Raw genomic sequence first — 13490 nt, forward strand, 5'->3', positions numbered from 1 at the left:
GCTGCCTCCTGCACAACCCCTACTGGGGATCGAGCCTGCAACCCAGGCATGTGCCCTTGACCGGAATCAAACCCGGGACCCTTGAGTCCACAGGCTGACGCTCTATCCACTGAACCAAACTAGTCAGGGCTGTGTAAGTCTTTATACATTTTTGGATATTAGCCCCTTATCAGATAGTTTTTATCATAAATGGATGTTGGATCAGATAGTTTTTATCATAAATGGATGTTGGATTTTGTCAAATGCTTTTTCTGTATCTACTGAGATTGTATGATTTTTAGCCTTCATTTTGTTAATGTGGTGTATCACATTGATTTGCTGGTATTAAACCATCCTTGCATCCCTAGAAAAATCCCATTTCATCATAGTGTGTGATTTAATGTATTGATGAATTCAGTCTGCTAATATGTTGCTGAGGATTCTTGCATTGTGTTCATCAGGGATACAGCCCTGTAACTTTGTGTGGGTGCCCTTTGGTTTGAGCATCCAAATAATGCTGGCCTCATAAAGAGAGTCTGTAGTGTTCACTCTTCTACTTTTTGGACAAGTTTGTTTTAACTTCTTTTGAATGTTTGGTAGAGTTCATCAGTGAAGCTGTCTGGTCCTGGACTTCTGTTTCTTGGGAGGTTTCTGATTACTGATTCAATCTCCTTTATGTTTTTATATCCACTTTACTTTTCTTTTTTTAATTGAGGTGAAGTTCACAGAAGATCAAATTTATCATTTTTTACAACTGTAAAGTATACAATTCAGAAGCATTTAATGCACTCACAGCGTAGTGCAGCCACCACCTCCAGTTCTGACACATTTCCACTGCCCCAAAAGGAAACCCATTACCCTCTCCCCAGCCCAAGGCAACCACTAATTTGTTTTGATGTCTTTACCGATTCTGCATAGACTCATACGGTATGTGACCTTTTGTGTCTGGGTTCTTTCACACAGCATAGTGTTTTGGGACATTCCATCTGCATGTATTATTGCTTCATTCCTTTACGGCCGAATATTCCATTGTATAGATGTACCAGTCCGTTTATCCAGTCATAGCTCTTTCTTGAGATTATATTATGCCAATTCCTTCTGAGCTCTAGGACTTCAGTTTCCCCAGTTAAATCGCCTTGAGTCCTTCCCACTGGGGTCCAAGTCCTGCTTCCTGGGTGGTAGGTTTCATGAGCCTTCAAGTCTCAGGCAACACGGAGCCTCTTGATTGGGAGCTGTGGCACTACCCAGACCAAGAGCCTGCTGCCCAGGGCGCCCAGCCCGCCTTCCGGGCCCTCCTGACCTAGCTCCCCTCTGATGCCCACAGAGTACAAGGCCAGCTATGCCCGTAACCGCTCCATCCGCTCAGTGGCCATCGAGGTGGACGGCCAGGTGCACCATATAAGTCTGGATGAGGCATCCCAGCCCCGCAACCTTACCAAGCGGCACTGGCCAGAGGCCCCGGAGGACCAAGAAGACAAGGACGGTGGGGACTTCAGTGGCACTGGAGGCCTTCCGGACTCTTCAGCCCCCAACCCCATTAAAGTCACACATCGGTGAGAGTCCAGGCAGAGGTTGGGGGTAAAAGGGACAGGCTGGGCCCTCCTCACCCCCTCAGGGCCACACATCACGTGATCCCTTCTCGAGCAGGTGCTACATCCTCGAGAACGACACGGTCCAGTGTGACCTGGACCTGTACAAGTCCCTGCAGGCCTGGAAAGACCACAAGCTGCACATCGACCATGAGGTGACAAGAGTCTGAGCAGGGAGCAGTTCTCACCACCCTGTGGGGAGGGAGAGAGGTCCCCATAGAACATGGGAAAATTACTCCGGTTCTTTGCTGGGGAAGCTGGTTACTTCAGGTAGAGCCAGGGAACCCCCTCTGCACCCACAAATGTGGGCAATGGCCAGAGGCCACCCCTTCTCACCCAGCGCCCCCCCCCCCCCCGAGTTTCACGGCCTCCTCTCTCCCTCAGATTGAAACCCTGCAGAACAAAATTAAGAACCTGAGGGAAGTCCGAGGGCACCTGAAGAAAAAGCGGCCAGAAGAATGTGACTGTCACAAAATCAGGTGAGGAGGCAGCAAAGGGACCCCTAGCAGGAAGGTCCCTAGCAGTCATGTAGGGCCACTCCTGGGAACACAGCATCCCGCTGTGACTCCTTTCCTTCCTTTTACCTCCTTAAGGCCGGGGGGGGGGGGGGGGGGGGGTAGACACAGAGGCTGCCCTTCCTGTCTGCTCCCTCAGAGTGAAAACAAATCAGTCATTCACATCCCCATTGTCAGCCACTGGCACATACCCCGCACCCCTCCGGCCCTTAGCCAGTCAGCTGCCCAGATTCATGCACTGCCGACAGGCAGGCTGCTGCTCCGGGAAGCTGGCTCCCAGGAGGAAAGGGCCTCTGCTGATTGCCCTTCAGGAACAGCCCTGTGGCTGGAGGGCACATTACAGGCCCAGGGCACCCTTGGCCCGAGGGTCTGCACTCAAGAGCAGCCCTGTCCAAGGTAACTTCTGTGATGATGGAAATGGCTGTATCTGCTGGCCATCATGGGGGCCACCAACCACGTGTAAGCACTTGCATGTGACTGTGTAACTGACGAAAGCACTTGCATGTGACTGTGTAACTGACGAACTGAATTTACAGTTTTGTTTAAACTGAAATAGCTACATGTGGCTACTGTAGCAGACAGCCCAACTGTAGCATCTCTGCTCCAGTCCCAGTACACAAACCAGGCGCAGCTTCCCGCCTAGGCTGACTTACACCTACCCCAGCTCACACTCTCACACTTGCAGGAAGGAGCCAGGCAGGCAGGAGCTGCCGCACTGGCGAGACAGTACCCCCCCCCCCCCCCCCGCCCGTCACTGCATCAGAAAGAGGGACGGTCCCGGGAACCACACTTTGTACCCACCCAGGAGAACTGTCCTGTACGCAGTTTCTGAAACCTGGGGTTTGGGTTCTGTTCCAGTTACCACACCCAGCACAAAGGCCGTCTCAAGCACAAAGGCTCCAGTCTGCATCCTTTCAGGTAAGGACGGCTTAAGGCCCGGGAGAGAGACACAGAGGCTGCCCTTCCTTAAGCTAAAACAAACAAGGCAAAGTAGTCCTGGCCTTTCCCTGGGAAGCTCAAGGCAGTCCTTAGAGAGGTCCGACTCCCAGATGCACAGAGGTCTCCAGGCACCCGCCCTCCCCCCCGTGGCGGGAGTGGGTACTGCACCCCACCATGCAGGGTGGGACAAGGCCCAAGAAACATGTGAGCCGGAGTCCGGCTGCCTCCTAGTTCTCCCCCGCTCTGTGCTGCCTTGGCACTGCCGTGGGACTTGGGGGTCCCTAGTGCTGTGCTCACAGCTCTCTGGCAAGAGCAGCAGAGGTTCAGGGTCAGTGGTCCCTAGGAGGCTCCAAGGTGGGGAGGCCAAGAGAGGTGTGGCCGTTTGCCCACAGGAAGGGGCTGCAGGAGAAAGACAAGGTGTGGCTGTTGCGGGAGCAGAAGCGTAAGAAGAAACTTCGCAAGCTGCTCAAACGACTGCAGAACAACGACACGTGCAGCATGCCGGGCCTCACATGCTTCACCCACGACAACCAGCACTGGCAGACCGCGCCTCTCTGGACACGTGAGCAAGCCCGGGGCCAGAGGGGCTTCTCTGGGACCTCACCTTGCCCCCTTGCCAGACCCTACAGGTCTTTCGGGAACAGGTTCCCTGACATCAGGGGTCAACAAGTGCTCCCAACAGGCCCCGGCTCAGGGGACCGTCCTGGACAGGAATTCCTGCTGGCAGAGGGGTTTCTTCCTGCAGGCACACTCACGGCATGCTCTCTCTTCCCTTGGCAGTGGGGCCCTTCTGTGCCTGCACCAGCGCCAACAACAACACGTACTGGTGCATGAGGACAATCAACGAGACCCACAACTTCCTCTTCTGTGAATTTGCAACCGGCTTCCTCGAGTACTTTGATCTCAACACAGACCCCTACCAGGTACAGACAACCCACGCTGGAGAGAGAGATGCATGGGGTTCAGAGGTGCTGGCATCAGGCCCCCATGTGGAAGCGATAAATTATCCGAGTCCCTAAGACAGAAGTGAGTTGTGAAGCCTCTGAGAACTTGGGGCTCCATCTTCCTGCATCTGCAATCTAGACCTCATTACAGCCTCTTCCCTGGCGAGGTTAACGCGGGCTGTGTGGGAACTTGTGAGGGCTCCTGGACTGGAGGGGTCCTCAGGGCCAGGCCAAACCCTGTGGGGTGCCTGCAGGGACAATAGCAAACACTCATGCAGCACTTCCTACGTGCCAGGTGCTTCCATACATTAAATCACCTGAACACATGATTTTAAGTGGCCCAGAACACAAAGACAAAAAGGAGCCAGAGAGTCTGGTGAGTGGAACCAGCATGTCTTACCTCAACGGACGGTCACTACCGAGCTCAGCACTACAGCTTCTCCGCAGCGTGGCCTTGGCACCGGCTGGAGTCATATTTTACATGAAACCTGACTTTTAGATGCCAGCCACTCTATGGTCTGCCAGTCTTTCTCCTTCGGTAGGGCATCCCTGTATTTACAAAAGGGCTTGGCAGAGCATGTAGGTTGCTCAGTCATTGGTAGCTCCCAGACTAGGCAGGGCCCAGGGACTGTGATGGAAGGCTGCTTAAAGGCACAGTTTCCTAACCAGTGGCTCCAGGAGCTCAGTGTGAAGCACAGAGGTGGTTTATTCTCATGAGTTTTTATCCTCGTGAAGAGAGAGCCTGGTGGGGCTAGAGGCAAAAAGTAGTCCTAACTGTAGTCCTAACTGTTCCAAACTCTGGCTCCTGCAGAAGCAAAGGTTACCATCCCATAGCACCTGCTACTCCTGACCTGCCTGAAGTCAGTGCCCTGGTTGTGGGGGGGAGGGGAGGGCCTGCACTCACCTGGCTGATAACCCACCTTCCTTCCAACCAGCTGATGAATGCAGTGAATACACTGGACAGGGATGTCCTCAATCAGCTCCATGTACAGCTCATGGAGCTGAGGAGTTGCAAGGGTTACAAGCAGTGTAACCCCCGGACGCGCAACATGGACCTGGGTGAGTAGGCGCCCATCGTGGGGCCTGTAAGGCGGCAGGGTTACCACGGAAAGGAGTTTAGGTTCACTCTGGCCCGAAAAGTGAACCTAGAATCACCAGGAGTTGATGAATTCTCACCATGGCTAAAAGTCACTAAGTACTGCTATTATGATCATTCGTGCCAGCCGCTGTGATGATCCTATGACAACCCTCTGAGGTACAGCTGGCTGTCCTCACTTCATGGATAAGTAGAGTGACTGGGTTGGCTGACTCCAAAGCCCACGCACTTGGTCACACTACTACATCCTCTAGGAGACTTGCCAAGAGCCACACACGGGACCTCCCGCCACCTGCCTTTCTCAGGGCCCTTCGCTTTCTGTAGCCTAGGTGTTCGTGCCCGTATCTGCCTCCCCTACCATGACCAAGGTCAGTGTTGAAGGAATGCATCAGGAAAGCTCACCTCCTAGTCAGCCCGCTCTGCCTGCCTAGGGAACACTGTCAACACCATGGGTTTGTGACAAACTGCCTTCGGTGTTTAAAAAAAAAAAAAAGCAGTTACAAAGTTCGTCATTGCTTGTTCCATATTTACTCTAAGTTCACTGTTTCTATTTTGTTCATTTCTCTTCTAGGACTCAAAGATGGAGGAAGCTATGAGCAATACAGGTATTTGGTTTGTTCCTACAGCCTCAGAACGGTCCCATGTCGAGGCCCATCCTGTAGTCTAACCTCTGTGACGCCCTTTCTCTGGTCTGCCAGGGGCCTGATCGCCCACCAGTAATAGGTGTCACCCAAGAGACCATCTTTGTGCTGTTCTTTGAGGGTAACTCTTTCTTTCTTGGTGATGGTTAACACTCATTCTCCTTTTGACACTTGAAAACTTAGGCAGTTTCAGCGTCGAAAGTGGCCAGAAATGAAGAGACCTTCTTCCAAATCACTGTGAGTTGAGGAACGGGTTTACAAATAGAGACCTGGTTCTGGCTTGCTTCGTTTTGCCAAGGCTATTCTGTGTGCATGCCAATTCTTACATATTACTCTCATTTGTTCCTATAATGAGAGGGGAAGCAGTAATGTACGTCTTTCCTGTAAAGTAACATCCTTGAGTACATTTCATGTTTTAGGTTAATAGCTTGTCTATATACACTGTTGTTCTCTACAAACAATCTGTGCCTGGTAAACTCAAGGCATTCCTTAGAAGATGAGAAGCACTTAAGTATTGTAACTGCCAGACACCTTGAAGGCTGTGGCTGCAGAAGTGTTACCTGGTCCTTACATAACATCGGCGGGGCAGCTTCATTAAATGGTTTCCAAAATGTCCATGCTGCACACTCCAGTGCTAACAGAGGCTGGCCGGGGGCTAAGAGACTGTGGCAACCTAGAAAAGTCACCTCTAGTCCAAAGAGAAAGGCACAAATGCATGTAATTTAAAATCCTCTGATTCATCAGGGCAATCCAGAAACTCAAATATGTGTGAGAATTTTTTTAACATTGGCATCTAATTTGACATTAAGTTACCATGCAGACAAACAAAACGCCTTGATGAGCTGCCATTTGCAACCTCTGGACTATTCATTTCTTTCCTTATGTGCGGAGAAACCTATGCAGCTTTAATAGGGACAACTAAGCGTGTCTCTAGTGCTCCCAGAATTAAGGTACATAATCTTTCTCTCACATTCTCCTTGGCCACTATTCTACCCCTGTCTTTAAATGCCAACAACTGAAAATCTAGATGTGAGGTGGTAGCAAGCCTGGTCTGAGGGACCTAGAAATACTCCTTCTCAGCAGCCACATCCTTGAAGCAAAGCTGACGCAGCTATAGGACTGAGTAATCCATAGCAGCATGACAATCAAATACTGAGGTGAGTCTGCTTTGTTCCACAGGGGACAGCTGTGGGAAGGCTGGGAAGGTTAAGCAGCATGAAATGGACCTCCCAAACAGAGGCATCATCTGACCATCCAGACAATGCAAAACCCTGTGTGATTTCAGGCAGACCTACGCTGTTAGCCAGGAGACCTGGGAGACTCAGAACTTGCTTTCAGTCAACATGGCAAATTCTGGAAGAGAACTACCAGGAGTAGTGATACTTCAGGAAGTCCATTTTTGCCCTTGCTTTTGCTTTGGACTGTACCTCACCAGCTGCACAAAATGCATTTTCATATCAAAGTCACCACTAACCCTCTCGGAGGCTCACAAGGGAAAAAGAATAAAGAGAGTTTTTTTTTTTAATTTCCCTGAAGGATGAAAAGTCACTGGAATGTGTGTTTTTTTTAAGTCATAGGGGAAGAACAACCCTGTTTTAAATCCTCTTATCTTTTGGTTTGTCACGAAGAACGAACTAAGAGGCAGGACAGCGGCAACGTGCAGATGCTGGAAACGGTGCACAGTTGGATAGTGAGTCAATAGCACAAAGAAGTGACACTTACCTAGCACTAGAGCCCTGGCTGCCTCTGAAGAAACGGACTTCACTGTAAATATGTGACTATTTACATGTAACCAGCGTGGAACGTTTAGGGGAATCTGACTAAGAAGAAACCCAGTTTTGAAGCGTGGTGGTGTCAATAAACGCTGTGGCCAGTGTGAGAGAAAAGCCCTGCAGTGTGGACATTTCTGTTCCCATCCAGGTACCATTGCCCCTATTCCTGTGTGCTCTCTCCCAGAACTAATGTTTTCTTAAGTACTGGAAAGAAATGAAGTTGATGTACATCCCACATTTTAATGAAGTTGTATTTGTAAAGAAATTTTGTAGTCTAAGTAGTGTCACACAATGTTCAGAACTCCAGCCAATGACCAGCAGTCAGTATGAGGTAACCTTTGACATTTTGTAAAAGGCCATTCTTGGGAGTGTGTTGTTGCTTTTTTTCCTTAAAATCATTCAACACACCACCAGTCAACAACTTTTTCAAAGGAGATACCTTGGACTTGGGTGGTTTATTAAGGGACAACAGAGGTTACAAATTAATGACTAAAATTTACCATATTTCAAGGACCTCACAGGTAAGTCTCACATTACACCAGTTTTAGGACCTCACTTTTAAATTAAATGTGTTAAATCAAATGCAAAGCAACCGCTAACCCCTTTCTGTCCCAGGGAGTCTAACCTGGTGAAGATAGCTGCTAGAATGGGAGAAACAGGAGGAACCTCAGCCATCAACTGGTCCAACCCATTTCTCATTCAATAGATGATCCCTTGTCACTCACCTTTTGTAAGAACAGTTCCATGCTTTTCAAGATTTCTTTTTGGAACGAGTTTGAAGAGTATAACATTCAGTTTTGCTGTTCTATTGCTGCTCACAATAAGAAGCATTTAAGGGGAAGAAAGGTTATTTTAACCTCACAGAAACAGCTACTATTATTTGAAATAAGAGTCCTTAACCTTCTTTTTCACCCTTAATCCAATAAGGACTTTTCTTTAAGTAAATAAAGCAAGCTCTTTGGCTTCAATTTTAAATAGAAACCTTTATTTACAATGACACCCAAAATGATCAGCAAAACAGTCATACCTTAACCACACAACCATCTCATAAGTTATCTCATGTGGTCTGGATTCTTTGCAGGTTCAAGGATGATTTAGATTTTTTTAAAAAACAACATTTAATGTAAACTTGATTGAATTCATTCTCAACACTGTAAGTCGATTCCTGAGAATTTAAATATTGCTCTCAGAATGACATTTCCATCTTCAAAATCCCATACATTGGAAGAGAGGAAGAAAAGAAGGAAAAAAGAACACCCTGCTCATTAAACAATTTGCCTTGGGCTCAACAGCAGCTCCTGCTCCTCTGCATCTCCCACTTGGGAACAAACTCATGGCTTCTGCAAATAAAAAGGGAACTGGACAGGCATATGGGTAACGCAATGCATTCTGTTACTTTCCAGCTGCATCTATCTCTGGATCAAAGAACTTTTAGGACAGCAAACCAATGTCCTACATTACCTCCCCCTAAACCCCCAACTCACCTCGGAGAGTGAATAGGATTAAGCAGTCCTATTGATTGATATTTACACCTTTCCATCAAGATGCACAACTTAGAAAAGTGACATCATAATATGAACATTAACAATTTCTATTTGTTTTTTTAAAGGAAGAAACATGTACCTCCTTTATATCATTTTGATCTTTAAAAATATATATATATATATCTTTGGATTCAGCAAAAAAGGAATACTGGAAATATCTCACATTCTAAAAGCTGATGAAAAGATTACTTATACTGTTCACCCAACAGATACCAAGGTTTAAAAAAGTAGGGAGAGGAGAGGTAGGCAGCAGGAGTACAAAGAATTATCCAAAAAAGATAAAAGGGCAATAAAGGTTAAAAACAACAAATTATCTCAAAGACTGCATCTATTAAAAGAAAATGAGAATCTTAAGTTTGCACCAATAAAATGAACAAGTAGAAAATATAAAAACTTATAACTTTTGTTTTTTCATATAAAAAGGGGGTGCTGCCTTCCAGTTAGCCTGGAGCCAGGACTAAGGAAAAGAATCACAAAACTTTTTGTTCTTAATTTTTAAAAGTCAAGAAAGGTAAGAGCACCATTCTGTTTCTCCCATGCACACACAACTTAAACAAGAAAGGTTCAGACATACCTCACACAACTGTGTCTAAAAAGACAGAGACTCAGGTCTGTCTCCGGACAGGAGGATGTGTTATCTGAAAAGTACAGGCCACTATGATGGAAGTTGATGGATTTACAATCTTAGATTTATTTTTAACGTGGCAGGAGGGAATGGGGTGTCAGACTCAAATCCATTCTAGTGGTGGTTCTGGAAATATAGGTTTCACTTATTCATAAAGAAATTAAATGATCTTACCTTAGAGGCACCTAGAAAGATTAGCTCAATGTGTGTGAAATAAAAATTAACTGGCTCTCAATTATTGCTGGGATGTGACACCAAAGCTAACAGAGATATTTGAAATTAATAGATATTCCAAAAACCCAATTTCATTCAATTGTTTGAACTTAAAAGTAAACTAGATACAGGGAATTAAATCTGAATTTTTTTTTACCTATTCCCAACTGACAAGTGTCGGGGAGTGGCGACAGCAGACAAGGCAGGGGTAGCAGAAGGAGGGAGTGCAACGGCGCTCAGACTGCAGCTCTGAATCATGCAAAACTGACTTCCTGGGGCTGAGTCCTTACGAAATTACCAGGACATAACGCTTATTCTCAGGGATGGTGAAAGCATCATGTTAGTGAATGACAGCACAGCTGAGCAGACATAGAAACCACACATCCAGGATTCTACTCCTGAGGGCTCATTGGGACTCAGGTCCTAGTAACCAAAACCTAGAGCAATCCTCAAGTGGACAAAAGGACACCAGTCAATTAAAAAAGAAAGAAAAAAACATGAACTGCTATTGTTTTATTTATGGACCACTTTAAATCAAATTGCTTAATATTTTTAAATTCTTGATACCTTTTTTTAAAACATTTTCCCATGTCTATTCTTTCCCCCAAAATTAACAAAGTGCTTAGTTCTGGTAGAAGAATTTAAAAAAAAAAATTTAAATGCCTACATCTAAACAAATGATCTCTTTAAAAAGCTTTTAGATTAAGAGACTGAAAAGAACGAGGCATCTAAGGCTGGAGAGAAGGAAAAGCTCTGGACCGCTGTCCTCTTCCCCAGGCCAAAAAGTTCAGGGATGTCTCTTCTGTTTGTAACCTCACCACGCTGAGCTTAATGAAATCAACTATGTTAAATATTTAGCTTCACAAACTCTGTAAAAATGAGCTGTTGTGACCTACAAAAAAAGTATATACATATTTTACATGATATAATATCTTAAAGGTCATATTTACAAAAGAAAATCTACTCACAGAAACACTGCGAAATTCTGATTCAGAATGCAGTACCTGGCCTTGGGTTTTCTGCAGTTTGTTTTCAAAAAGCATTATTGCTCTACCATATAGGCAAATGGTGACACCAGTACTTTCAACAACAACAAAATCATAGTTCTTATCCAACAGATTAGACAAAAACCAGGAATGTGATTCACCATTCCTCAAGACCTCAAGAATATTGCATTTATCCACTATTTTTTAAATAAAGTGCACTCGGCGGCACGTTAGCATGTGAAAAATTGCTACTGCTGCAATTAAATACTGTCATCTCATTTCCTCTTCTACAAGGCCATTTGACATCAAGGAGAATTCCTGGAGGTGAAGTATGACAAAAGGTTAGGAGCAAATGAAAATCCTAACTAAAGCCTAAGTCAACCAAGAATAGGGTTGGAGCAATTCAACACTATCATTAAGAGAGAATTCAGAAATGCCAACCCTACGGGATAGAACTACCTGGTAGTGACAAAAGCAAATGAAGACTGGCACTTGCTCTTCCTCCAATACTGCAACTAGAGAAACCAGATGTTCTAATCTCTCCCGATTTCTCCAACGTTCTGTACTGAATAGCCAGGCACACAGAAGGGACAAACGAGTATTGTGTGATCAATAACACTCCGTTACCTCCAGAACCATCTCCCTAAGAAGCAGAATGCCAAAACTATTTGTTTTGAACACCATGATACATGGGGGGGGGGGGGGGTGGCGGGGGTGTGATATCGCACTTCAGCTTAAAATCCAGTCCTAGTCAAATGACATCACTTGGAATACCCTTGATGAAGATCAAAGATGGTCCTTTCTTCAAAGCTGGGTGCCTAGAACAATGATTCTTTACTCCTGATAATCCTAGTGCAGTGTCATTTGTACAGTGAATTCTTCAGAAGTCCTGATGTGGAGATGTCAGCAGTATTTCTGTTAGCAACCAAAAGAAACATGAGTGAAAAACACTGCATAAGAAAAAATAAATCCCTATATCTACACTGATGGCTTGCAACATGGTTCTGGCTTGAATGAGTCAGATTCCTAAGATCTCAAATTATCAAAAGTATCTAGTGGCCCAATGCCTTCAAACCAAAATTTTTTTCAGTAACTTTAAGTTTTACATCCAAGTTAAAAATCTACCTCGGAATTTAGATTACAGTTGAGGCTTGGGTTCCTTCCAGAGATCAAGAAAAACATTTTGAGAAAGTAAAAAATAGATCCCATACCTGCTCAGGGCCCAAGGGCATGCCAGACATGGGCATGGAGTTCATGTTCATCTGCCCCATGGGACCACTGCTGCCATTCATGTGCACCATATTATATGCTGCAGGATTCCCCTGGTGGGCAAACTGCTGCTGGGGGAAGGAGCTGCAAAGGAAGTGTGAAATTACCCCGTCACTTTGGTGACACAGAACATACACACAGAGACTCTCATAATTTTGCCAGATGTCACTGTACTTAAGCAGAGAACAACATGAAAGGAACTCCCGGACAGCCTGCCCTCTATTTTTCACAGCTGTCTGTATTCAATGCTGTCACAGATACCTGCATGGAAGGACTCACAAAATGGATGCGCCAAACAGCATTTCCCAATATGAACCCAGGCCTTTTGATCTCTCCATTCAAACAGGCTGAACTCAGAAATGCAGAGACCATCTAAACGTTTGGCACTAGAATATGAATGACTTTTAAAGTCCTTATTCTTCACCTGTTCCTGGCCAGGTTTCCTGATGGCCAGCCTTTCATTTCCGAGGACTGATACATCGGTGCGGTCTGAGGGTGCTGCATCATAGGATTCTGGGAGGGACCCATTCTTGATGACATCATTGCATTAGGAGGACTGGACACTCGACCAAAGGCTGGATCTGGTTGTTGTCCCATCCCTTTAAAAAAGAAAGAAAAAATTACAATGCTCAAATGCTACTCCTTAGAACATCAGCTTTCTATAGTAATTTTATGTTCTTTTTTTTAAAGGCAGGAGAAGGTCACAAGTATAAGACACTGAGTGCTACAGGCTGCTGCCTGCCAGTTATTCTTGCTTCTCACCACGATGCCAACTAGAGTAACAGGCTTACTACTGAAAAGCACACTGCCTCGATCACTTAAAGGGTAGTTACTTCAGTAAGCTCTCTGTATAAAAGGGATTCCATATTATACTACTCACATTCTGTCCCTCTATAGAGGGCAGAAGAGCTGTTGTCCCCAACTGGCAGGGATGCATTCTGAAATGTAATCTCCCCAGTAGATACCACTATCCCCAAGAGGTATAAGCATTATTGTAATACTAGAGGCCCAGTGCACGGATTCGTGCACCGGTGGGGTCCCTCGGCGTGGCCTGCGGAGATCGGGCAGAAACCGGCAGTCCAACACTGCCTGCCGCTCCTGCTCACCCTGGCCCCACTGCCCTTGCCACCGCCACCACCTCTCAGTAGGCTCGCTGCCACTCCACTGTGGTCTCTGGGCTGTGGCAGCCAGCCGTGAGCCCTGCATCTGGTGCCCGTTGGTCAGCTGAGCGGCGTTCCTGCTGTGGGAGCGCACTGACGACCAGGGGGCAGCTCCTGCATTGAGCATCTGCCCCCTGGTGGTCAGTGCGCATCATAGCAACCAGTCGAGTGGTCAACCGGTCGCTTAAGCTTTTATATATATACTAGAGGCCTGTTGA

The 13490-nt window shown here is 46.3% G+C and overlaps 2 protein-coding genes across 7 annotated transcripts in view; one reads left to right on the forward strand and one right to left on the reverse strand.

Moving 5' to 3' along the window:
• Positions 1-8295, forward strand: part of SULF2 (sulfatase 2) — a 96318-nt gene extending 88023 nt beyond the window's left edge. For 3 of the 4 annotated variants that reach the window (XM_079784546.1, XM_079784545.1, XM_079784544.1), the window contains exons 12-21: positions 1304-1532; positions 1627-1723; positions 1953-2047; positions 2942-3001; positions 3415-3584; positions 3803-3945; positions 4902-5025; positions 5634-5667; positions 5887-5940; positions 6883-8295. In XM_079784546.1, coding sequence (XP_079640672.1) covers positions 1304-1532; positions 1627-1723; positions 1953-2047; positions 2942-3001; positions 3415-3584; positions 3803-3945; positions 4902-5025; positions 5634-5667; positions 5887-5940; positions 6883-6913 — 1037 coding nt within the window. In that variant the 3' untranslated portion in view covers positions 6914-8295. The remainder of the gene's footprint in view (positions 1-1303; positions 1533-1626; positions 1724-1952; positions 2048-2941; positions 3002-3414; positions 3585-3802; positions 3946-4901; positions 5026-5633; positions 5668-5886; positions 5941-6882) is intronic. The other variant, XM_079784547.1, reaches the window with a different exon arrangement.
• A 143-nt stretch (positions 8296-8438) lies between these two features.
• NCOA3 (nuclear receptor coactivator 3) overlaps positions 8439-13490 on the reverse strand; it is a 101426-nt gene continuing 96374 nt past the window's right edge. For all 3 annotated transcript variants that reach the window (XM_079784543.1, XM_079784541.1, XM_079784542.1), the window contains exons 21-23: positions 12537-12711; positions 12055-12196; positions 8439-11758 (exon numbers count right to left, since the gene is read on the reverse strand). In XM_079784543.1, coding sequence (XP_079640669.1) covers positions 11747-11758; positions 12055-12196; positions 12537-12711 — 329 coding nt within the window. In that variant the 3' untranslated portion in view covers positions 8439-11746. The remainder of the gene's footprint in view (positions 11759-12054; positions 12197-12536; positions 12712-13490) is intronic.

Source organism: Cnephaeus nilssonii (assembly GCF_951640355.1).
Source record: "Cnephaeus nilssonii genome assembly, chromosome: 11".
Taxonomy (NCBI): domain Eukaryota; kingdom Metazoa; phylum Chordata; class Mammalia; order Chiroptera; family Vespertilionidae; genus Cnephaeus; species Cnephaeus nilssonii.